Below are 25,191 nucleotides of genomic sequence, written 5' to 3' on the forward strand. Positions count from 1 at the left end.
TAAAAGCCATAATCAGGGCCGTCCTAATGGGCGGGCGATAGGGCTGATAGCCCAGTGCGCCAAGCCAGAGAGGGCAGGGGCGGCCATTTAGCGGAGATGCGATATATTTTCGGGGGGGGGGGGGGCACCGTTTCTACCAGTGCAAGCTTCCGACGACCATGGCTATTATAATGTACACACAAACGCATACATCATAAAACTCTGATTTTTATTTTGTTTTTTTTTTAAATCTGACGTTTATTCGTACAATATAATATACTCCATTGCAATCAATTATCTGGCATTAGTCCAGTTATCTAAACTGAGTTATAAATCCACAACACCACAGAACAATTAATACAGAACTAGTCAAAGCGTCAATTGATGTTCGCGTACTGCCAGGAGCTTTTTTCATTAGAGTACAGAGACATGGAAATCGATCCAACCTTGAGTGGAGCGAGTCTGTAATCAATTTAGTAGACATGCGCAGATTTGACAGGAAGCTGGCACCATAAACATACACAAACCAATCGATACAGATGGAGCGCTCGAGAGCAGTATCCAGCCGTTAATCAGCATATCAGCGACTTGCCCGTGTTTTCAACTGCGCCGTTATCAACTATTAGGATGATGGACGCCAAACTATTTCTCCTTTGCTTTGTGATTGTAATTGGGATCTTTGTTTCCTGCATAAATGCAGAAGAAAAGGTAGGAGCACGTTAAACGGTTATTTTTGAGTCTTCGTGTTTTTGTGTTTTCCTAGGGGCAAGAGGAAGGGGGAAGGGTAAAATACAATTTGGCTTAGAAATATATATTTTAGAGATATATGATGTAATGTGTTGTTCCCAGTACTACCCGCATAATGCTGCGACAAGACCCATATTGCATAATTAGGAGGAGCGGAGTTTAATTTCCTACTTCAGCTTAAATATTTTAGCGCATGATTTCAGAAGGAACATTTTATAAAAGTTCTGTTTCGGTTGCTTTCTGGAGTATCTATGACATGCTGCAAAGATGCACGCTTCAGAAGTAGAAAGAAATAAAGACCTAGGCTTTGGTAGACATATTTCCATTTCTTAGAAATTGTGTTAAAAAAGTATATCGTGCTGTGAGACATGTTAGCAAAGAACTATGTGAACATAGTCATTTTGTAGGTAGCATATCATCACAAGACTGGAAATATTGAAACTTATCAAGTTTCATTTATAAGAGAAAATATATTAGGTAGCTGATACTTAAATAAAATTGATTGTGATGAGATTGTTTTGCAAATTGAATATATACAGTGTACGTAAAACGTGCGTCATGAATCTAGCAAGTTCACGACTAATCGAGAGAGAGAGAGAGATTATATTTTTAAGCTAAAGTGACCTTGCCTATGAAATAAACCACCGACATCTATTTATATTTCTAGCCGTACCATACACACATGCTCTCCCCCTGCCCGATGTGACATCAAAACACGTTTTGGCCTACATCAGTAAAACTTTATAGGTGACCACTACAAGTTTACGCCGCCCCCCCCCCCTTTTTTTGTTGTTGTGGGGGGAGGGGGACGCTTCTGACCCGGTTACTCAGTTTGATAGGGCATACATGACATTACAAAATCCTAAACGTTAAATGTTTTGTAAAGACAGTGACCAGAATAATTATTTGCATTACATCATTTATTGTCAATTTCCGACATTTCAGTGTTAAACTCTATTATGACATAAAGTGTATATACCAAAGAGTGGTATAACAAACAGTGATTATAACATACATACAGTGATCATAACAAATAGTGAGTATACCAGACATACAGTGAGCATAACAATGACTATACCAGACATACAGTGAGCATAACAAATAGCGAGTGTACCAGATAAATAGTGAGTATGCCAAACAGTGAGTATACCACGCAAACAGTGAGTATGCCAGTCATACAGTGATTATACCAGACATATAGTAGGTATACCAGTCATACAGTGAGTATACCCGACATACACTGGGTATGCCAAACTGTGAGTATACTAGACATACATTGAGTATACCAGACACACAGTGAGTGTACCTGATATACCCCTGATATACCTGACAAAGTATATTGGACATGCAGACAGTATACCAGACATACAATGAGTATACTAGACATACAGTAGGTATGCCAAACAGTGAGTATACCAAACATATAGTGAGTATACCAGACAAACAGTGGGTACGCCAGACATACAGTGGGTACGCCAAACAGTGAGTATACCAGACATACATAGAGTATACCAGACATACAGTGGGTATACCACACATAAAGTGAAAATGTCGGACATACAGAGAGTATAACAGACATACATTGAGTATACCAGACATACAGTGAGTATAACAGACATACAGTGACTATACTAGACATACAGTGAGTATACCAGATAAACAGTGAGTATACCAGACAGACAATGAGTATAACAGACAAACCGTGAGTATACCGGACATACAGTGAGTATACTAGACATAGAGTGAGTATACCAGATAAACAATGAGTATACCAGACATACAATGAGTATAACAGACATACCGTGAGTATAACAGACAAATAGTGAGTATACTAGATATACAGTGAGTATACCAGATAAACAGTGAGTATACCAGACATACAATGATTATAACAGACATACCGTGAGTATACCGGACATACAGTCAGCATACCAGACACAGTGGGTATAACAGACATACAGTGGGTATACCAGATATACAGTTAGTATACCGGACATACAGTCAGTATGGCAGACATATAGTGAGTATGCCAGACATACAGTGAGTTAGTCCGATAAATCCCCCCACCAATATTTGTTGGACGATCAATATTCTGACGGGGAGGGGCTGATTTATAGGCCTAACAGTGAGAATACAAAACAGTGAGTATACCAGACATACAGAGAGTATGCCAGGCATAAGCAAGAGCTACAGCATGTTACGGATTTGATAAGCGTAGAGAGAAAAAGAAAATGGTTGCGTAGCGGAGACGGGAGGGGGACTGAAGCCATGTTCCTATTTGACGCCATAAAAATTCTAGTCTGCAGAGGTGAATTGAGGGGGGGGAGCGGAACCGGCATTCGGTATCCCTAAATGTTCCTACAGTATGCTTTATTTACATCCTGGGCCCCTACTAGATTCCATCCATCAGACTCCTTGCCTACTTCATTACGTCCCCTCAAGAAATGCTAACAGGGCCTTTCATATTGGCTTGTCAAGTCATGTCGCGTATCAGATAAATAGTGCACATTGATCACAACATCTGTTTTCTTTTTTTTAAAGAAAGCACAAATATATATTTAGTTCATATAACTGTATTACCTATTTACATTTGATATATGTTCACGAAAAAATGGACATAATTTGATTATGTTTTCCAAAGTCACAAAGAAACATCTTCTATTACACTTGCAATCGAGACATGTCTTGACTTGATGAAGCTGTATGTACAGCCGTTTACGTTGCTGAACACGAGTTACGATTTGATGTATTACAAAACTACGTTATCTTAATACATATGATGCAAACGTTTGCCGACACTCCAACGGAAAGCACGTATATTCAGCAAACCGATACACCCATTATTATGCTTGCATCATGCTGATAACTGTTTGATTATGCACCAGTACAGCTCGTGTGTTACAAAACTAAACATCCTCGGGGCTGCATTTGCTGCCATAGTAATTAGAAAAACACGCGGGAATATTGTCACTCAATACTTATCGATAAGAAGCAAATTATGGGAATGCGAATGTAAAGTTATGCTGTGAAATAATTGCTTATGGTTTCGTGGTTAAACTCCTGTCTTGAGCACATCATGGATTATACATTAAGACCGATCGAAAAGACCCCGAGCAAAACCATCGACCAAAGGAGAGCTACCGGCAGGCTTTCTCACATACCCAACTTGTAAGAGCCGAGACTCAAACCCACGCGGACATAAGTGAAATGTGAGTGATCTGTAATGGCGAGTGCCTGAGACCACTTGGCCACCCTGGGCTACAGACCACTTGGCCACCCGGGGCCCTGCGATGAAATGAATGTCAGAATGGAAATTGAACCCGATTATCTAGTTACGATAAATCAAAACATTCACTTGTTTACTATGGTTACTAGATCAATGAAACGTTTCCATGTGCATTACATGATTTAATGTTGTCTTCTTAAAAATATTACCATCTTCTCAAAACAAACGGGTTTTGGAATTATACAAAGCAGAGTTGGGTCGATGAAGAAGTGGGAAAATACATATTAATTAGAAGCAGCGGTTATAGTGTCATTATATATGTGTTTGCTATTCAGCCTTTGTTAAAGTTGTTTCTACAGTTTTTATATACTTCGCACAGGGTTTGATACTTCAAGAAAATAATTTCTCCGGTTGTCCTTATGGAAAATAGACCTTGTATATCTTAGGTATTGTTATAATAATTTCTGATTCACTTTATTTTGGTGTGTGATTGATGGATGTAATTTGAATTATAGAGTATACAGGTTGGCCGTACTTCAGATGTGTATCTTTCAAAAGAATGCTAGCTCAGCTTTGTTATTTTCACTTAATGAACTACAAAGGTAAAATGGAAAAAGCGAACATATATTTTTTTATAAAAAGAAGAAAACGTCATATAATTCTTTCATTGCACATTCAGAGGCTGGTATCGTCTGTTCTGGCAAAACTGATTTCCGCTATTTTAATCTCGACTAAATTTAGTTTATTTTGGAGCAATTTTTTGAGCATATTACAATATCCATTAAATAATCTGTCTGCTTGAGATAGTATATAGTTTGCATAATGACCACATGTAAAGACATTTCAGTCACAGTACAGGAAATTAGCACCGGTGTATGGCATCATCTCTCCATGGTGCATGTTGCCATTGCAAACAGCTTCACCTTTTATGAGTGTTTCTTTCAGGAATACATACTAACGGTAGAGTGCTACCTTAAGTATGTAAACACGTTTGTAGGTGGTAATCTGAAGACAGCATCAGATCATTGCTGACTCTTTTCCATTTTCTTTTCTGTCTTTAGAGTTTGAAAAACTATATAAAAACATGCATATGGATAAATTGAAAATATTCTTGTTTGGGTTGCCATCTGTCGAGATGACGATACAACTGTCATAGGATCCTGTGCTACAGGAAAACTATTAAGCCATGTTAATACGTCTTAATTCCTAATTAGGACATGTTAATAGCTTTTTAATTCCTAATTAGGACATGTTAATAGCTTTTTAATTCCTAATTAGGAGATGTTAATAGCTTTTTAATTCCTAATTAGAACACAATTACTTAGTTCCTAATTCGAAATATGAGCATATTAATAATTTTGTAAATCACTTTTCAGATGCTTGACATTATTTATGTGCATGTTTATTTCAGAATATTGGAATATGATAAGCAAAAAAATAAAAAAAATATAAAAAAAATAAAAGAAAAGAAATTATTAGAAGCGAAATTCCGACATTTTAAAGCAGAATGAACCAGCATGGTTTAAAAAACAAACAACAAAAACCCCCAAGAAATAAAACCAACAACAAAGAGACTACAAACCCGTTGAAAACAACCCATCCTACCTTAATATCTAATTGTCATCATTTGATAGATATTCCCATTTGATTAATACCCTTTTTATATTCCTGATAATGATAGTATTAATTATAAATATTTTTTAACACTCATATTGTACTTCTGATATAGATATTATTAATAGTAATTATTAAATAATACTCATTTTATACTTCTGAAAGTGATAGTATTAATTTTAACTATTAATTAATACTCATTTTATACTTCTGAAAGTGATAGTATTAATTTTAACTATTAATTAATACTCATTTTATACTTCTGAAAGTGATAGTATTAATTTTAACTATTATATAATACTCATTTTATACTACTGAAACTGATAGTATTAATTTTAACTATTAATTAATACCCCTTTTATACTCCTGATACTAATAATATTAATTGTAACTATTAATTAATATCCTTTTTATACGGTTGATACTGGCCTCATCACATTAAACTATTGCTATGTGAAGAGTGTTCCAGATTATGATGAAATTAATACTTAAGTTTTTCATGCTGAATTTATTCAAGAAGCGCAAAGGGTTAGTGGTTATTGGAAAAACCGGTGGCCCAAATTTAATTCATTTTTTATTGATGGTGCGGACACGTGATGTTTTTTATTTTACTTAAATATTTTCAGATAAATTATTATTTAAGACAGTTTTTTTAATACTGCTTAGGTAATTTTCTAAAAACATGGTCGGATGGATGCATACTGTTTTAAGCAAGGCAAAATATGTTACTGATATAGTTTTAAAAACATCGGTGTCATTGAATTTGTCTGCCGTGTCAGGTTTCTATACAACGCAGGCGTACAGCTGGGGGTGGGGTCTTAGATTATTTTCCGTACCTCAAGAGATTTTCCAGGTACTCTCGGTAATGGTAAGTATACATGCTGCTGCTGACCATGATGTTATTCAAATATAAATCCACTTCACTGAACAACGAATGCATGAAGTTGTTTACGGGAGCTACTTCCCATCGTATATAGCAGCTACATTCGGATCTTGAACTTTGACGTTCAGGTACAAGTAACTGCTATTCAGATCGATGTAATCTTTGTGCTGTCCTTTGATTTCAAACTCGATGGGAGCAGAATTCGTCAAAGAAGAGATGGGATGAAATTCTACCCATTGGGATTCTTGCATCCAGGTCCTACTTAGAACTTGCGTAAGACTCTCGGTGCATCATTTTTCTTTCAATCTGATTTAATAATCAAAAACGTCTAAGTCTCGGACGGAACTTCTTGATCGTCTTGATAGCTCTGGAGATGTAAAGTCCTCTGAAGAGGTGTCTTCTTCGTCGTCTGTTTCTGCTTGTCCTTGCTGTGGTGTCAGGGAAACACGAATGTCTGACTCAGCAGCGTCAGTGACATTTACAGGTGTTTCTCGCCGACCGAAAATGTATTTGCCTGTTTGAAACAAGACCGTTTTTTGCCTGCTCTCAAGAAATCTATTTTGGGGTTTTGTTTGTCGATGATGACATTTTGGAGAAATTCTTTGCCTTGCATCAAAGCGGCGTCTTTCAAGGAGTGCAATACTTGTGTCACCATTCGTTTCAAAACGAAACGCCGATTTCAGCAGATCTCCTAAAAACATGTCCTCGCTGTCGAGCGACTCTTTAGCATACAGGATACATAACTTACAAGTCGTTAGATAATTGTTTTCGAAAATAGAGTTTTACTGTCACTTTACTTACGGTGAATGAAATATTTTATCCCATATCTCCTTTTATAGTAATGTTGACAATGTCAAAATATGACTTACTGACGGGTAGAAGGTGATGATGGACAAATTAGCGGCGAATGTGATAGGTGTTTTCACCTTCCTCACCAGCGTTCGTGGCAGAATCCACTTTGAAAGGAATAACACGCAGTAGCGGTACGGGAGTGTGTCCCACTTCGTTGTACTCCACCACATCGAAGTACAAAAAAAAAATGAAATTTAGTCCTTGGTTCAGTTCTACTAGGAATCGAAAATACTTCTCAAAATTCACGTTGTCGGTAATTGGTGGTACGGGTCCAGCCTTGATCGTCTTGACGTTCCCAAACAATTCAGGACAAAATGTCATGGTCATCAAGACTGATTTTACGCTTGTAACATTTGCGGCAAGACGTCGATGAACTTGAGAGTGTGTTGATGCGTAAAATATTTCCACATGCATTCTTTCAAGATGCGTTGAAAACGTTCTACGATGCTGGCTTTGGTTTCATGATACTCGGTAAAGAAAAAAATGAATGTGGCGTTTCTTTAATTCTTTTTGGAACACTTGGTTCAGAAAATCGGTGCCTTTGTCGGTTTGGCATCGAAGAGGGTGACGGACACTTTGTTTCCACGCTAGTTTGAGGGCTCCCACTAACTCAGTAGTGCTTGATTTTGAAGTCAATGGCACGACCCAGGGAAATTTGGAAAGATGTCGATGACACAAAACAAATATTTGTAGCAACGATTGTAGGTGGCCAAATGAGAGACGTCGGCTAAATCGGCTTGCCATTGATGATCGATGACCTGCACATGGGTGCGACGTCTGGAACATTTTTATGGAATGGGTTTGTGTAAGTTGTACGTGGCTTGTTCTTGAGGTACACGGACACTTTTCAGTCGCGTTTTGGCAGCACATTTAATTTCCGAAATCTTCCTTATCACGCAGGTTGGGCTGGATCGTAGTAAATGCTGGCTACAAATTCTCCATCAGGACTTTTCTAATAAGTCACCAAGTCCTCATGGATACTACTTTGGATGGATCGACATGGTGGTTTGGAAACGGTTTTACGTGTCGTGTGTGCCAAGGGAAAATAAGTAGAGATGTGGTTGCTCCTATTTTTCTTTAAACGATGGGGTCTTTTCATGGGTAGACGTCAGTGTTTCGCTAAGCGTTTTTTCGCATTCAGGGTCCAACGAAGAGTCTGTTCTTTCTTCCCCCTTCATTTTCCGTTTTGGACAGAAGTATGAGGATGGTGATGGTGTGGTATCCAAGCCTCGAAACCAAAACTTTTCCAGTCACGTACATCTGACCAGTGAGGACGTAAGTCACAAGCTAGACTCATATCCTTATTTTCTTCTCTTTTCTCCACGAAATGATGCACTCGTTTCATCTTAAGTGCAAAAAGGCAAATGACTACATTTTAAACGCCATGGTCACCTATATTTCAATGTAAAATCAGTGTCTTCCCTATATAAAGGGCCAGTGTCTTCCCTTTAGAGTTTTCATTTCACTATCACAACTACAAGAAAGATGGAAGAACCAACACAGATCGAACTTCTGATCAGAGCTTTGCGAGCTGTCATACGAAGGTTTTCTTCAAAGAAGCTGACGGACTCCTCCTCCTTTCGAGATAAAAGTCAAGATACTTGCTATATCTTTCAAAAGAAAGGGCACTGGTCTTCTGAATGTCCACACATTCAAACCTAGACAGGTGTCAAAAGAGACAAAAGTCAAGATACTTGTTATCATTGTCAAGAGGACATTGGTCTTCATACTGCCCTAAGAAACAACAGGAGCAGGAAGAAGAGAGTGGTTCAGAACAGGAAGAAGAGGTACCCTCACAAAAAGGAAGATCCCAGACACATGAAGAAAGAGAAGAAAAGAAGACGAGAAGAAAGTGAGGAAGAGGATTAAAAACATGTGAAAGTGAAGAAATTCAAAAACAGAGAGAGAGAGAGAGAGAGAGAGAGGAGAAAGAAGAAGCCAATGAACTGTATAATGTGATGTGTTGTGACACTGGATTGTAAATTTGTATCAGAATATAACAGAAAGAAAACGTGTCTCAGTTTTGATTTTATAATAAGGATCTACACTCACGCACGCACGCACACACACACACACACACAGAGAGGGAAAAAAGGACTTTGAGTTTTAAATTTTTTTGGCAAATATTGAGTAGTATCTTTTCAAGAGAAATTGGTGGCCTTAAAAAGGGCTGTTGAGTGTCTTTTTATAAAAATAAAAGAAATTCAGGAACGGGATGTAATGAGCTTTAAATGCATCATTTCTTTGCCACGGCCTACTACTCGACCTGCTACTGTCGATGATTTGGTAGAAATCACTAGTGTTGGTATCTCAGGCGTAGCAGATGTGTGGACCGGATTTGACTGTTTGGCTCGGGAAGTTTTTTTTCTCTTGGGTCGTAATACAGAAGTCTGATACATTTGTTTCAGACTCCTGAACTCTGCCAAAATGTGTAAGTACCGTCACCGTTTGACTTTTACTGTCCTTCTTCTCTCCTATACATTGTTTCTTCTCTGCTTCTTCTTCCTGTCGTTTTCTTCTTGTCTCTTCTTCTTCTTGCTGTTGCTGTTGAATGAGAAAGACTTGTTCTGCCTCTTTCTGTAGTTGCAAAAATTTCTCCAAATTCCTCCTTCTGCCTCTGTTTAAAATCCTCGACGTACAGTAAGGAAGAAGAAAGCGGAGAATGTGCTTTTACCGGAACAAATTATGGTGAAGAAGAGAGAAAATCAAGTAAATCCCACTTAAACCCGTTCTTTTATAAAACTAGGACTTTGCTTGCGTTGGTAGTCGCTGATATCCCATCACTTCTCGTTTCCACGGCCGGTGCAACCTAATTCATCGTCTTTTTAGTTTTCGTCATCTTCTAACTCTGTCGCATTGATTCACTGCGCACAGATGCTAACGTACCAATATAAGGAATGTGGCGTCACAGGTAGCTCTTTTCAAATTGGAAGACAGACTCCGACCTGTGACTGAATTTTGTAACGCGTGTTTGGAATGGTGAAGGAAATCAATCCGTTTCGAACCGCTCTTCCACTATAAATTACCGAGATCACTGCGACAGTCCTTTGACGACGAAGGATCTATGTGGAGAGACAACGATGTTAAACGAAGTTTGAGGAAGAGAAGAAGGTCCGTGCGATGCACTCTAAGTTAACTGAATGATGTTAACAAAAAACCAAAGGCCCTTTTCATGGACACTCAGATGTCTATAAAAGATTTACTCTCTTGCCTTATCTGTGTATTTGTTTTGTGTTTGTGTTATGTTTGTGCATTTGTTTCTCTGTCTATGTCTATATAGTAATATTATAAAGTTATATGCCAGCGTGAACGTGTTTCCTCATTGTAGCTCAGTGTGTACGTCAGCGTGAACGTCTTTCATCATTTGACGTTCAGTGTGAATGTCATTCTTGATTTGTAGCTAAGGATGTACGTCAGCAAGAACGTCTTTCATCATTTTAGGCCAGGGTGGACGTCAGCGTGAACGTTTTTTATCATTTCTAGCTCAGGGTGTACGTAAGCGTGAACGTTTTTCATCATTTGTAGCTTAGAGTATACGTTAGCGTGAACGTCTTTCATCAGTTGTAGCTCAGGGTGTACATCAGAGTGAACGTCTTTAATCATTTGTAGCTCAGTGTGTACGTCAGCGTGAACGTCTTTCATCATTTGTAGCTCAAGGTGTACGTCAGCGTGAAGGTTATTCATCGTTTCTAGCTCAGGGTATATGTCAGCGTGAACGTATTTCATCAATTGTAGCTCAGGGTGTACGTCGTCGTGAACGTCTTTTATCATTTGTACCTCATTTGTAGTGTCCCACATTACTACTATCATTTGTAGCTCAGGGTGTACGTCAGCAAGAGCGTCTTTAATCATTTTTAGCTCAGGGTGTACGTCAGCGTCAACGTCTGTCATCATTTGTAGCTCAGAGTGTACCTCACCGTGTACGTATTTTATCATTAGTAGCTCAGGGTGTACGTCAGCGTGAACGTCCGTCAATCATTTGTAGCTCAGGGTGTACGTCAGGGTGAACGTCTTTCATCATTAGTAGCTCAGGGTGTACTGTATTACTGTTTTACTCAAGATCTGGCATCCATGGTCAGAATTAAATTATCTAGTCTTGGATTTTATGTAGCTTGACTTTTCGAAAGTGTTTGTAAATAAATTCCTTTGTGACTTTCCGAAAGTGTTTGTAAATAAATTCCTTTGTGACTTTCCGAAAGTGTTGGTAAAAAAAATTCCTTTCTGACTTTTCGAAAGTGTTGGTAAATAAATTTCTTTCTGACTTTGCGAAAGTGTTGGTAAATAAATTCCTTTCTGACTTTTCGAAAGTGTTGGCAAATACATTCCTTTGTGACTTTTCGAAAGTGTTGGTAAATAAAATTCCTTTCTGACTTTTCGAAAGTGTTGGTAATATAAATTCCTCTCTGACTTTTCCAAGGTGTTGGTAATATAAATTCCTTTCCGAGTTTTTGAAGGTATTGGTTTATATAAACTGTTTCTGGTTTCCAAGGTGATGGTAATGTAAATGCTTTTTGGAATTTTCAAGGTGTTGGTAATATACATTTCTTTAGGGTTTTCCAAGGTGTTGGTACTATCAGATCCATTCTGACTTTTCCAGTGTGTTAGTAATATAAATTGCTTTTGGGATTTTCCTAGGTGTTGGTAATATAAAATCTTTTCTGAAATTTCCAAGGCGTTAATAATTGTTATGCATTTTTAATCTGAATTGTTGTCAGATTTTTCGGGGGATTCATTATATGCTATTAATAATTGTATTTTGGACTTGACCTTGTCCAAAAATCAAGTTCATTGACCTGAATCATTGATTTCTTTTACCTGTTCTTGACCTCATTCTATATTATAATGTCAGAAACAGACCTTCTAATTATAATTATGATTTTATCTTGTAAACATTTTGAAACTTTCAGAATGAAATTTCAAACTAGGCAATATTATTTTTTAGAAAATACTAATTGCGACATGAGGACTGTATATTCTTTGTTAGCTAGGAATTATGTATTCGTGTTGTAAAGATCTGAACAGAATCAGCTGTGGTATGGTTGTGTCTAATATTTCATTCAAGGATTTGTTTCGGACTGATTTCCCAATACCGTAAGTTCTGTTTACATTTTTCACTTTGCATTGCAGACAAATTAATTTGATGAATTTTTTAAAAAACTTGTTGGTTCTCACTCTTTTCTATTACTTATTGTAAGACTATTTGGTGGTAATAGTAATACAACTTGCTTTTCGGCTTTTCCAAGGTGATGGTGATATCAGTTCCTTTCTATTGTAAAAATGCGTTTGTCAGATAATTTATTTAAAACTGAGATGCTAGTTCATTAAGCACTATTCTGCAAACATTTGTTAATTTTTATTGCTTTATATCTAGAAGATATTAACATCTAAAGATTTGCATTAGTTAAATTGTAAGTATCATCCCGTTAATTTGCATTATGTAAATTTTAAGTATCATGCCACTAATTTGCATTGTTTACATTTAAAGTATCATCCCATTGTTTTGCATTATTTAAATTGTAAGTATCATCCCATTGATTTGCAATCTTATTGTATGTAAGGCTATATTCTAAGACACAAATATGGTAATAGGTAGATTCTTTCCTATTTGGGATTTTCGTTACAATGCGCACTTTACATCTGAAATGTGTTTCTTCCATGCATCGTTTTTAAAAAATAATAAATAGCTTTAATTCAGATAAATTTCCATAACTAACAAATGTTTATGAGCAATACAGCTAAAAATAACTTGGGAACATTGGCTTATTGCTATGAATATTTTATTTTCTGAACTATATTTATGTGCATTGTAAAAAGAGACTAATTATGCTAAATGTAATTAGAAACCATAATGAAATGTAACATCATATTCATTAATATTTTGACCTAGGTTTGCCTAATCGTATGTGTGCTACCAAACAAAGCTAACATCAAAGTATATCGCTAAGTAAAGCATTATCAAAGAATCCATTTTTAAACAAAGATGAGAAAAGTTAGTGACAAAGCAACACCTGTATTTGTAACAGAGAACATCTAGATCTCTTTTCAATCTAAAGACTTCCGTCCATCCTCTATGGTCACAGACAACTATTTATTTTATGAGCTAGAGAAGCAGCATGTATATGGTGATAGATGAAATACCGCATTTAAAAGAATGGAAGTCGCTGATTGGAAGAAAATACAACCGGGAAAACTCTTCCTGATATAACCTACGTATGGGAAAATTAAGATACTCTGATGGAAATATTTTTTAAAAAAAGGGCAACAGTCAAGGAAAACAAAAATCAGAGCTGGAACCAAAGCAGACTATTTATTAAATAAAAAATGCTGTTTCATTATGCATTGTTTGTCACGCACATTTTTTTTGACGTCAACAAACCGGTGACGTGGTGACTTGTGGCAGGTGCAGCTGTACACAGTCAATTTGTAAGGGACTAGAGGGATGGCTAGTCAAAGTGTAGGGAACAACAGAACTATAAGACAATTTCTACACGACCTAAGGTATGATCAACCTAAGACGTGGTCGACGTATATAAAAGTGTATCAGAACCGACCAAAATTAAAATAATCAACAAAGTGCATATTTTCAGTTTCAGGAAAACGAATTTCTTATGAAATCTCCATGCTTAATATAAAAACTGCTACATTTTCACAAGGACACAAGAGTTTCCAGAGAAATAAAAAGCCAAACTAAAGTATCCATAATGCTGCATCATTTGTGGTATTCTCATATGCCACCTATGTGTGGCCTGAGATTTACTTTTATTAATAATTTTTTCTCTCGTCTGTTCCATCTAAGCGGATTTTTGTGGTAGGGCCATCATTTTACATCGTCAGGCGCAGGGAAGAATACATTCATCTTATTTGTTAAAAATCAGGTTTGGGAATGAATGCAGTTTTAAGAGACAATATACCCCTCGTTATGAAATCTGACTCACGGACCTGCACTAGCTCTCCATGGATTCATTTGACATAATTTTGCCATTAAGGAAGAAATTAATCTGAGTTGAAGTGTTATTCTAATCACAAAATTGGTGTCAGATAATGAGTAATGCAACTTAATAATATCGGTTAAGGAAGTATTGAATTCGACGTGCTTATAATGATTTCCTGGGCTGCTAAGCCACTTTTAAGTCCCGGAGGCATTGTCAGCTGCAAGCATGGATATTACTTTGGTTGCTGTGCATTTGAAATTGGTGGCATATATAATTTTCCGATTTTTCTTACCTTTTGACTTTAACCCCTACCCAGTAACATCCACACCGCCTCGCTCTCTTGCTATGTTTGTAGACGCGTTGTCTTCAGCTACTAAGCGAACTAAAATAATAATAATAATAATAATAATAATAATAATAATAATAATGAGGATTTTATATAGCGCCTAATCTTTAGAAGCTCTAAGCGCCTTACAACATTAGACAACACCTATAACATTAAAAACATATATAATGACTTGATTACAAAAAACAAACACCATGAAATTAGAAAACGTAAAAGAAAAACATGCTGAAATATTTAAGGTAGGAAACATTATTAGGTCTTTAAGAAGTCAAAATAAGTGAGTTTTAAGAGCACTCTTGAATGGAATCAATGTGTCTTTGTCTCTGAGTTCAGTGGGCATTTCATTCCACGTTGCTGGGCCCTGGTATGAAAAGAACGTTGTCCATATGACTTCGTTTTCATGGTGGTAATAATGAGTATACGATTGTCAGAAGAGGAGCGTAAGTATCTTGCTGGTATATACACATGGGTGAGGTCGGATAGGCATGTTGGACTGGAGTCCATCAGTGAAACATAGCACAGAGAACAAATTTTGTGTTTGATTCTGGATTGAATATCTAGCTACGTATTCTGTTGTTCACCAAATGAATGTCACTGGTCAGGTACAACGTGAACTTGACTTTGGACAAAGTCAAGTGCAAAACACACACAGATACACACACTCACACACAGATACACACACACGTACATTCATATATATATATATATATATATATATATATATATATATATATATATATATATATATATATATACACACACACACACACACACACACCAACGAACATGTTTACCCGCATAAGAAATTATCTGCAGACAAACACCACTCTCATAATGTCCCATGTTTTGTCTTACTGTATATTGAAAATTTTATTATCAACTTTACAACGAGAATATCTATTTAGATTCTCAGACTCGCTTAATGTTCCGTGTATTTTATTCTAAGATGGAGTTTAATACAACTGTTTACCGGTAATCAATAAACTTAGATTAGTGAGTTGGGTGATGCATTGTACCTAATCCCAATAGCAGATACAAAGACACAGTGTGAAGTAAATATAGTCATGCAGACAGGCTCTGCGGTATTTCGAAGATGAAAAATAAAATCGATCCGCGCAAAGTCGTTCCAAAGTATTATTTATCACGTACTCTAGCTCACAATTGATCGAAGAAACCCTGTTTTAATAGTTAGCTACTGGCAAAAGAGCAAAGCTAACGAAGACAATTCGTCAGTTTTGTATCACTGCGGACTAATGAAGAAAATTAAATTTTAGTACATAACTGAGCTAAGCATTGAGAGAGAGAGAGAGAGAAGACAAAAGTGGTAAAACATACTAAGCGCACAATATTTTGGCAGTCAACTAATCAAAGGAATTTATCAAGTTTCTTTACAAGTATGCAACAAAACAAAAATAGTGGAAAGCAGATATATAAGTATCCAGTACCAAATAATCTAGGGCACTCGAAAAGTCCGAACATTTTGAAGAAATAGAAACAACTACAAATAAGAAATTGAAAAATCAAACGTTTTCCTTTTTCTGTCTTTACATCTTAATTAAAAGATGTCTGTCACATATTCAAATATATCGTTTTAAAATTCCAAACATGTACACGGGCACATTATATTTCTTTTTGTCTACTTGGAGCATGGATTTCTCGCATTGTGCAGGAGTCTATATTTCACAGCGAATTTCCGATTAACTCAAATGTCAGTCTAATTAGGAAACTATAGAGACCGTGGTTATGATCGCTAATAACATGTCATATATAACAATCCCGCATTCAGGATTTGGCAGTAACAGACCTAACAACGATATATGTTGTACCACACAGTATCAGAACCTGTGCGCATATGCCATTTTGTCTGGAACTGAATACTCATACGACCGTGTCTGTACGCCTGATTTGTTGTTGTTCTGAACACTATACGCCTAATTTATCCATATCCGTTCATTTGTGTGACTTTTTGTATATATATTTTTTTCCTTCTCTGTTCGTTGTCATTAACACCAGAAAATCAATCGTAAAGATTTACCGGGGTAAGGATAATACAGGTGCATGTGTTCTGATACTTTGTAGTCCGTGAATAAAGGATGATGATAGCAATATTCGGATAGTAGGAGGAGATGCTTTCCGCATCTTGCTTAATTAAGTAACGCATTCATATGCTAATAATGTATCAGTGGAAAATGATCAAACGGAACGTTAATCAGCCATCAATGACAAATTATCAAACCGGACGTTAATCAACTTCAATTGAAAATAATCAAACTGGACGTTAATCAACCATTAGGAATCAACTGGATAATATTAGTAAAATATAGCAAACATCCGAGGTTAGCTACATGTTAAGGTCGAAGACATAACCATGATTATCACTCGAAATTATTTTATTTTGCAACTTTTGTTAGATTCGAAATATAACAACGATTCTTTGTGCTCTGACTCAAATGACTAAGATACATTCTTGTAGGCTGTCATAATATGAACGTATCATTTCTGCTAATATGGAATAGAAATGATAAAATGGTTAAACGTGCCTGGTTTCCCTCACCAACTAAAAATGCTTTTTATTTCTATCTTTCTTTCTAGGGGTGGGGTGGTGTTTGCATTTTTGTACTGGCTGTTAGCACCAGTTTTCAGTACATGACTATGGCTGTCAGTATCTTTGGTGTAAAAATAATGCGAAAACCCCGGAAAGAACTAGCTACCAACGAAGACTCTACTAGGAAAGTGGTCGAACTGCGACTCAAAACAAAACATGCAGGAATGAATTGTGTTAATAATCTTTAAGTCGAACGTCTTAGAGCACTTGGCCACCCGGGGCTCCAATTGTAAGGATGTTAAGACAATCGGAATTAAAAGATGTATGGTCTTTGTGTCAGGAAATCGGGACAAGTGGTTGTAAGGCTGTTTAAAAAGAGGTTATTCTTTCTCAACCAAGACTTTTAACATTGGTTACCTTTTTAGTGTCTAGCTTGTAAAAATAATTCTGGCTGACACTGGAATATCTTTTTAACAGGTACACTCAGTCTAGACATCTAGCATGTAATCAAATCATAGGCATATATTATCCAGAATTACCCACTGTTTAACATTCAAGGAAATTCTTTTCAACTTTTTTAAATAACTGTATTTTTAGAAAACACTTTCATATAATGAATTGTATACATCAGTATTTTGATACGCCAAAGTGGTTTCTTTACCAAGCGAATTTAACCCTGATGTGAATCCCGCTGGAAGTCACTTGTTTCCCATTGATTTTCAAGGACTTTTGGTACAACAACTGTTTCAAACGGGAAATCCCAACGCGCCTAGACTACAAAATAATTTTCCTCTAATTAATACATGACCACAAATCTCACAATTACACAATTGCCTGTCAGCCTCAAAACTATATGGTTACTCCTTATTATATTTCATTAACATAGCGCCAGTATTTCACGCTGTGAAAATATATAAACCAGCTACCAAATACAGGGAACTATTCTTACCACGCTATTCTAGGCTAGTCAAATCATGATTTTAAGCCTCATTTTTCCTGCAACTCTACACCATATTTACCATTGCATCAACAATAAACAGTGCATCCAGATAAAGGAACAGTCGCTTCTTAATTATTGCATTGTACAATTTACCAGTCACCAAACATAAATGCTGCACATGGAGTCACACAATGTCTCCACACAATTAGATTTAATTGGGACTACTGAGCTCCAAGGACACTTATGTGGTTCTGACCTGAACTGACTAAAACTAAACTATGCAATGATGAAATCTCAACAACAGTACACTCTGTGACGTTTGCTCCTAGTAATTGTCTAATTTTTTAAACTGAGGACTATGTCCCCAGCACCGACTCCCTATAATCAAACAAAAATCTAAGAAATCCGTAAAATGGAGAGCTACATACAAATGCGCATACTCCAAATTTATTACAGTAAATACACCGTATATTTTAATCCTTTTAGCAATATGATATGCTTGCTGTATTTGCTTCTCATAAAGAGCAAATTACACGTGTATTATATAAAAGTATGTTACATGCTTTCGCTCACAGTAGATGTTCATATACTTTCCATCCGCGTGTGTGTCTTTGTGTGTGTCTTTGTGTGTGTGTGTGTGTGTGCGTGCGTGCGTGCGTGCGTGTGTGCGTGCGTGCAGTAGTGTACTAAGTGTAAGTGGCGCCCGGGACGATGATAATGGGCCAAATGGGTGTTGACACCCAAAGAGTTCTGGCGCAAGTGGTTTTGCGCACCAAGACCTCGGGCTCCCGAGGCAATCGCCCCGTCCCCCGTTAGTACGCTGTTGTGTGTGTGTGAGCGCGCATGTGTGTGTGTGTGTGTGTGTGTGTGTGATTCATATATGCTTGCTCATGAAAATCCTTTTAAAATTAGGTGCAAAGTTTGACCGGCGCTGTTTTTAAAGATTGAAAATATCTTAGTATTCAGAAAGCGAAACCTTTGATATGTAAAGCAGTTTTAAAAACCCACATTACAAGGTTGAGATTAATTAAGCTCTGTTAAAGACATATATGAATTAATAATGATCATCAAAACATAGTTATACTCAAATTTCAACATTGCAATTGGAATGAAGTTCACGCCTGATTTAAAAAAAAATGTGTTGTTCGTTATTTGTGCTTGATTGCCATCTATGGGGATAGCATTCCTACAGATCTTCAGTTTGATCATTTTCCAATGCCTCTATGGACTTTATCCACGAATTGCAGTGAAGCAGTTAAAAAGGCGAATAGAGTGGAACTTATTAAAAATTAAAGGGGAAATAATATAGGCTGGATTGGACAGTGAACGGGAATATTCAGCAACCACCAACAACCGTAACCTAGACACAAATGTAAATTTTTCTCCCAGTTAATAACAGGCGTCAAACGGCCGCCTTGTCATCCCTATGCGCTGGATTGCCTGACTAGGGCCTAGTGTGAAAACAAGAATAAAACTAAAACCAAACGAAAAGGAATCAAAACGGTGTTGTAAATGCTGAATGAGGTGAATGGAATTAACAAAGAAAACAGCATACAAATTCACACATTTTAAGTAAATTTAACTGTATGGAAGCATATCGTCTTGATGGTGTCATGTACTTGCTGACGTCATAATCTCGTGAATGTTAAAATGTATCCGCTTGATATAAACAAACCGCAACGAGGAGTAATGTTTACTCTTTTTTCCCCAGACAGTTCGAATTAGGCCACTGCAACTGTACGTTGAAATCGACTCGAAACTTGTAGAATTTTTATGCAAAGAAGTAATGAAAGTAGCGACTATTTAGCATTTAATGTTTAAGCTAGCGCCGTCATAGAAAATGTATTGATCTTTCCGTAGAAATAGTCACTAAAATAAGAGAAATGATGTTGAAAACACGAGTCCGATTCCTGTTTTCGGAGGCAATTTTAACGTTTATCCTATAGTGGTACCGTGGTACAATTTGCATATAGTCTGCGAAGTTGAATATTTTTGATATGTCAACATATATTATTTTGAACAGGTAAATACACGTTAGTTTCAGTTAGAAAAGTGTTTTGTTTTTTCTTCTTTTTTTTTCAATAGCAGACGACGTAATAGCTTAGTTCAGAAAACTAAAAGGATATAACGCATTGGAACGTGTTTAAATAAGCTTTAGGGTAGTTTGTTCTAATTAATATAAATATAATAATGAACACGCAGTTATAAATTAACTAACACTGTTGCTTTATTGTATCTATTGATGAATTTTCAAGAGGCAGACAGTAATTTACGGCAGTGGTTTTGCTGTTTCTTTTCTTCTGTTTCTCACTTAGGCAAGTATCTGGCAACGAAACGAAGTAATACAAATCTAAGTGGATATTGATCTTAATACTTCATGACGTAGACCCTTACATTTCTGAGGTAATATTCGTTGGATTCGGAAATTCGATAAATTCATTTGATAAATGGTATTAATGACATAATTACTTGGACATTTTCTCTTGTGGGTAAAGGATGAAGAACACAGAAACAAAGAACATCAAATACAGTTCACAACAGCAACTAGGGTTGTCCTTATCAACGAACATATTATCTATTTGAATCAGTGTCTTAATGTACTGTTTGAAACTGAATCTTAGTGTACTGTTTGAATCTGTATCTTAATGTTATGTTTGAATCTGTATCTTAATGTTATGGAATCTGTATCTTACTGTTATGTTTGAATCTGTATCTTAATGTTATGTTTAAATCTGTATCTTACTGTTCTGTTCTAATCTGTATCTTAATGTTATGTTTGAATCTGTATCTTGATGTTATGTTTGAATCTGTATCTTACTGTTCTGTTCTAATCTGTATCTTAATGTTATGTTTAAATCTGTATCTTAATGTTATGTTTGAATCTGTATCTTAATGTTATGTTTGAATCTGTATCTTAATGTTATGTTTGAATCTGTATCTTACTGTTCTGTTCTAATCTGTATCTCAATGTTATGTTTAAATCTGTATCTTACTGTTCTGTTCTAATTTGTATCTTAATGTTATGTTTGAATCTGTATCTTACTGTTCTGTTCTAATCTGTATCTTAATGTTATGTTTAAATCTGTATCTTACTGTTCTGTCTGAATCTGTATCTTAATGTTATGTTTGAATCTGTATCTTGATGTTATGTTTGAATCTGTATCTTACTGTTCTGTTCTAATCTGTATCTCAATGTTATGTTTAAATCTGTATCTTACTGTTCTGTTCTAATCTGTATCTTAATGTTATGTTTGAATCTGTATCTTACTGTTCTGTTCTAATCTGTATCTTAATGTTATGTTTAAATCTGTATCTTACTGTTCTGTTCTAATCTGTATCTTAATGTTATGTTTGAATCTGTATCTTGATGTTATGTTTGAATCTGTATCTTACTGTTCTGTTCTAATCTGTATCTTAATGTTATGTTTGAATCTGTATCTTACTGTTCTGTTCTAATCTGTATCTTAATGTTATGTTTAAATCTGTATCTTACTGTTCTGTTCTAATCTGTATCTTAATGTTATGTTTGAATCTGTATCTTGATGTTATGTTTGAATCTGTATCTTACTGTTCTGTTCTAATCTGCATCTCAATGTTATGTTTGAATCTGTATCTTGATGTTATGTTTGAATCTGTATCTTACTGTTTTGTTCTAATCTGTATCTTAATGTTCTGTTTAAATCTGTATCCTACTGTTATGGAATCTGTATCTTAATGTTATGTTTGAATCTGTATCTTAATGTTATGGAATCTGTATCTTAATGTTATGTCTGAGTCTGTATCTTAATGTTATGTTTAAATATGTATCTTAATGTTATGGAATCTGTATCTTAATGTTATGTTTGAATCTGTATCTTAATGTTATGTTTAAATCTGTATCTTACTGTTACAGAATCTGTATCTTAATGTTATGTTTGAATCTGTATCTTAAAGTTCTGTCTGAATCTGTATCTTAATGTTCTGTTGGAATCTGTATCTTACTGTTATGTTTGAATCTGTATCTTAATGTTCTGTTCTAATCTGTATCTTAATGTTCTGTTTGAATCTGTATCTTAATGTTCTGTTTGAATCTGTATCTTAATGTTCTGTTCGAAACTGTATCTTAATGTTTTGTCTGAATTTGTATCTTAATGTTGTTTTCAAATCTGTTTCTTATTGTTATGTTTGAATCTGTATCTTAATGTTCTGTTTGAATCTGTATCTTAATGTTCTGTTCGAAACTGTATCTTAATGTTCATTTTGTATTTTCATTGGAACTATTTTGTCCCGTTTATAAGGGTAAATTTGTTCGGTGTATTAAGGTATTGGTAGGAGGAAGAGTGCGCCTAGGTTATAAAGGCACGGGAACTCAGCTGTTCTTTTGAAAATCATGTATATTCACGAACAGAAATAAATTGATATCAAAGGGTAAATTTTTCCTTGCACCCCCTCCCCTTGTGAATAATTTATGAAAGCAATTGGTTAGAATAGTAGCTTCATTAGAAGAAAACAAATTATTAATGGAGTCCTTCTTGACGTGCACAACACTTTTCTATAAACAAATATCTCAGAATTAAAATAATTGCACCTCACTATTTTAATTTTGTGCCACAATATCTTATAATTAAAACTTGTGAATAGAAAGGTTGATAAAAATGTATATAACAAACTCAGTTGAGAATATGTTACTTCATTGTTTATATAATTTTAGTAGTTCTTCTCAGAAAAACTGCCTTTTAAAGTGCTGAACTTTAATCTCTTGCGACCTTGTCCTTGACCATGGCACGTGATAGCATTCATGGCGGTCAGGTTGTTTCATATCAGTTCTTTTCTACTTTCTTAATGGTTTCCCATAACGGCTCTTTCAATTTAGAAAAATAGACAAACAAGGCGTCTTGTTTTCGATATAGAAACTGGTAGATGTAGCCAGAGAAAGTCGTATTCCTTTTGGTAATGTTCTGTATTTGGAAACTGGTAAATTTCGTAGACTTTTAACAAGCTGTATCCCAGATCAAGCCCATGCAACAATTCCACGCGGAGCCATGTTCCTGTTAAATCTCCATCTACCTCGGTGTGATGACAAGGTTGGTCTTGGTTACAGGTTTCAGCACAAATGGTGTGGTAAAACGGGATGGTACAAGTCTGTGGGACGTAAATAAGACTTTGCATTTCATCAGACCTTCGTATTGACGAACGTTTTCCACGTTGATGTGTTTTGACAACATTTGTGGGGTGTCCTTTTGGAAATCAACAATATTTGCAAACCCAAGGATACAACGAACACACATCTAGCCATATAATTTCTTATCCTAGTGATTTGTTTACGTTGTACATCTATCATATGGCATTCGTTCTTCCTCCAAAAAAACTAGCGCGGGGGTCCAGATGTCCATCACGCTGTAACTTTCAACTATGCGCCCAAACTCGGGATCGGTTTTTAAATGTCGATCGTAGTCGTGCTTCCACATTTCTACCATTCGGTGTCTTTGTTGTTTTCAGCTCAGGCGTAACTGATATGTGTTCCCGTAAACTCACCATAGGCACAGTCTGATAATCGACCTTTCAGGTTTCGCTGATGTTAACATGTATGACTTCCGTGAAATGAACAGCCATGAAATTCGTAAACAATCTCGGGTCTTCTGAATCAGATCCATCCATCAAAACATTTCCAATTTTCTTTTATTCTCCTCCGTTTCTGGTACGTTGGATTCATTTGTCCTCCTTTACACATGAAAATAAAAATACATAGTATAAAGACAACACGAAAATAAATATTTTTCTATACTATTTCAGACAAAAAATCTACAGAAGAGAGAAGCGGAAGTTGCAGAAAGCAATGAGCTAGAACAAGAATTGAAAAGAGTTAAACGGATCCAGAATGGAGGAGACATTCTTGATCGGATGAAGCGAGTAAATCCTGATTCAGATCCTGTTTTATCACGTGTAAAGCGAATCAAACGAAGTCTTCAGCATGTGAAACATGCATTGGAGGAGGTGAAGAAGAAACCGAAATTTGAAGAGAGACCTAACAAAGGGAAAGGGAGAACATTTCTGGAGAAACGTCTTCACCGAGCAAAACGGATTGAAAGGAAAGATGGCATACACAGCCATAATGCAGCGCATAAGCCACTAAATGACGAAAAGTTCCGAGCGACCATTAAGACAAAGCTTGATCTGGACCATCTTCTGTCGAGAAAAGAAGGGTTGAAAGAAATGATGAAACACAGAAAGTTGCTGAACAATGAGACTGAAAAGAAGGAAATGAAACACAGAAAGCTGCTGAAGCCAAAGCACAAAATTTGGAGTTTGGACACGAAGCATAAAATCAAAATGAGTAAAATTGGCAAATTTGTAAAGCCGTAAAATGAAATATAATGTGCTTGTGCTAAAGAAGCCCATAGTCGAGTAGCTTTTCAATAAAGGAAAGAAAATTGTGATGTATTTCTACTAGGCTTGATAAAATACGTTAACAACAGATCATCCACTTGGAAGTGACTGTATATTTCGATTACTTAAAAAGGAGATATTTTGTAACCTGGTTTCTAATTCAGCTGAACGATATTCTTTTGGACTCAATATTTAAAATGTGGAAAATATTTGTTTAGTTTGTGAATTATGCATTTTTACGGATATATATATATTACAACATCATGCTGATCCGGAAAAACGGAATAATCAACGGGTTGAACAAATATAACAGTCAAATGTTATATACATAAAGAAAGCCGTTACAAAGGAAGACTGCAGAATGTTCATTGTTCACTGCCGAGAAATAAGTCCCAAAATTACAGAAAAATACCAGATGACATTTCTGTATAGACTTCGTTTTATGTTCTTTATATTTTGAGGGCTATTTAATACTGCATTGTGTGTAGATGTATCTTTGTAGACAGCCTAAGCATACCAGCATATGACTAGTCAAAAGTTCGTACTGTGAATATTTAGATATTGTAAAATAAATTAAATTTCTTTATCTTTTTTATCTCAAGAGTTAACTGTTTCTACCCAACTGAAATCCAGAATCTAATTTTTTCAATACAAAAATAATTATCCTATTTGCTCCACTAGCTGTAATCACACACACACACACACACACACACACAGCTCATCAGCGACGTTATCCTTCGGTTAAACCAGTCAAATGTCTA

At 35.9% G+C, this 25,191-nt stretch overlaps 1 protein-coding gene across 1 annotated transcript; it reads left to right on the forward strand.

Moving 5' to 3' along the window:
- The first annotated feature begins 492 nt into the window (after positions 1-492).
- Positions 493-25,016, forward strand: LOC149788493 (uncharacterized). Its single transcript, XM_089974491.1, has 2 exons — positions 493-687; positions 23,837-25,016. The coding sequence occupies exons 1-2, from the start codon at positions 607-609 to the stop codon at positions 24,404-24,406; spliced, it is 651 nt and encodes a 216-aa protein (XP_089830617.1). The 5' UTR covers positions 493-606; the 3' UTR covers positions 24,407-25,016.
- The last annotated feature ends 175 nt before the right edge of the window (positions 25,017-25,191 follow it).

Source organism: Sinohyriopsis cumingii, chromosome 11, assembly GCF_028554795.1.
Source record: "Sinohyriopsis cumingii isolate HCF-2022 chromosome 11, ASM2855479v2, whole genome shotgun sequence".
NCBI classification, from domain to species: Eukaryota; Metazoa; Mollusca; class Bivalvia; order Unionida; family Unionidae; genus Sinohyriopsis; species Sinohyriopsis cumingii.

Bases quoted from the DNA above. Each gene is read 5' to 3' on its own strand.
- LOC149788493 (XM_089974491.1), top strand. From the start codon at position 607: ATGATGGACGCCAAACTATTTCTCCTTTGCTTTGTGATTGTAATTGGG. The intron at 688-23,836 runs GTAGGAGCACGT...ATACTATTTCAG, and splicing joins GCATAAATGCAGAAGAAAAG to ACAAAAAATCTACAGAAGAG.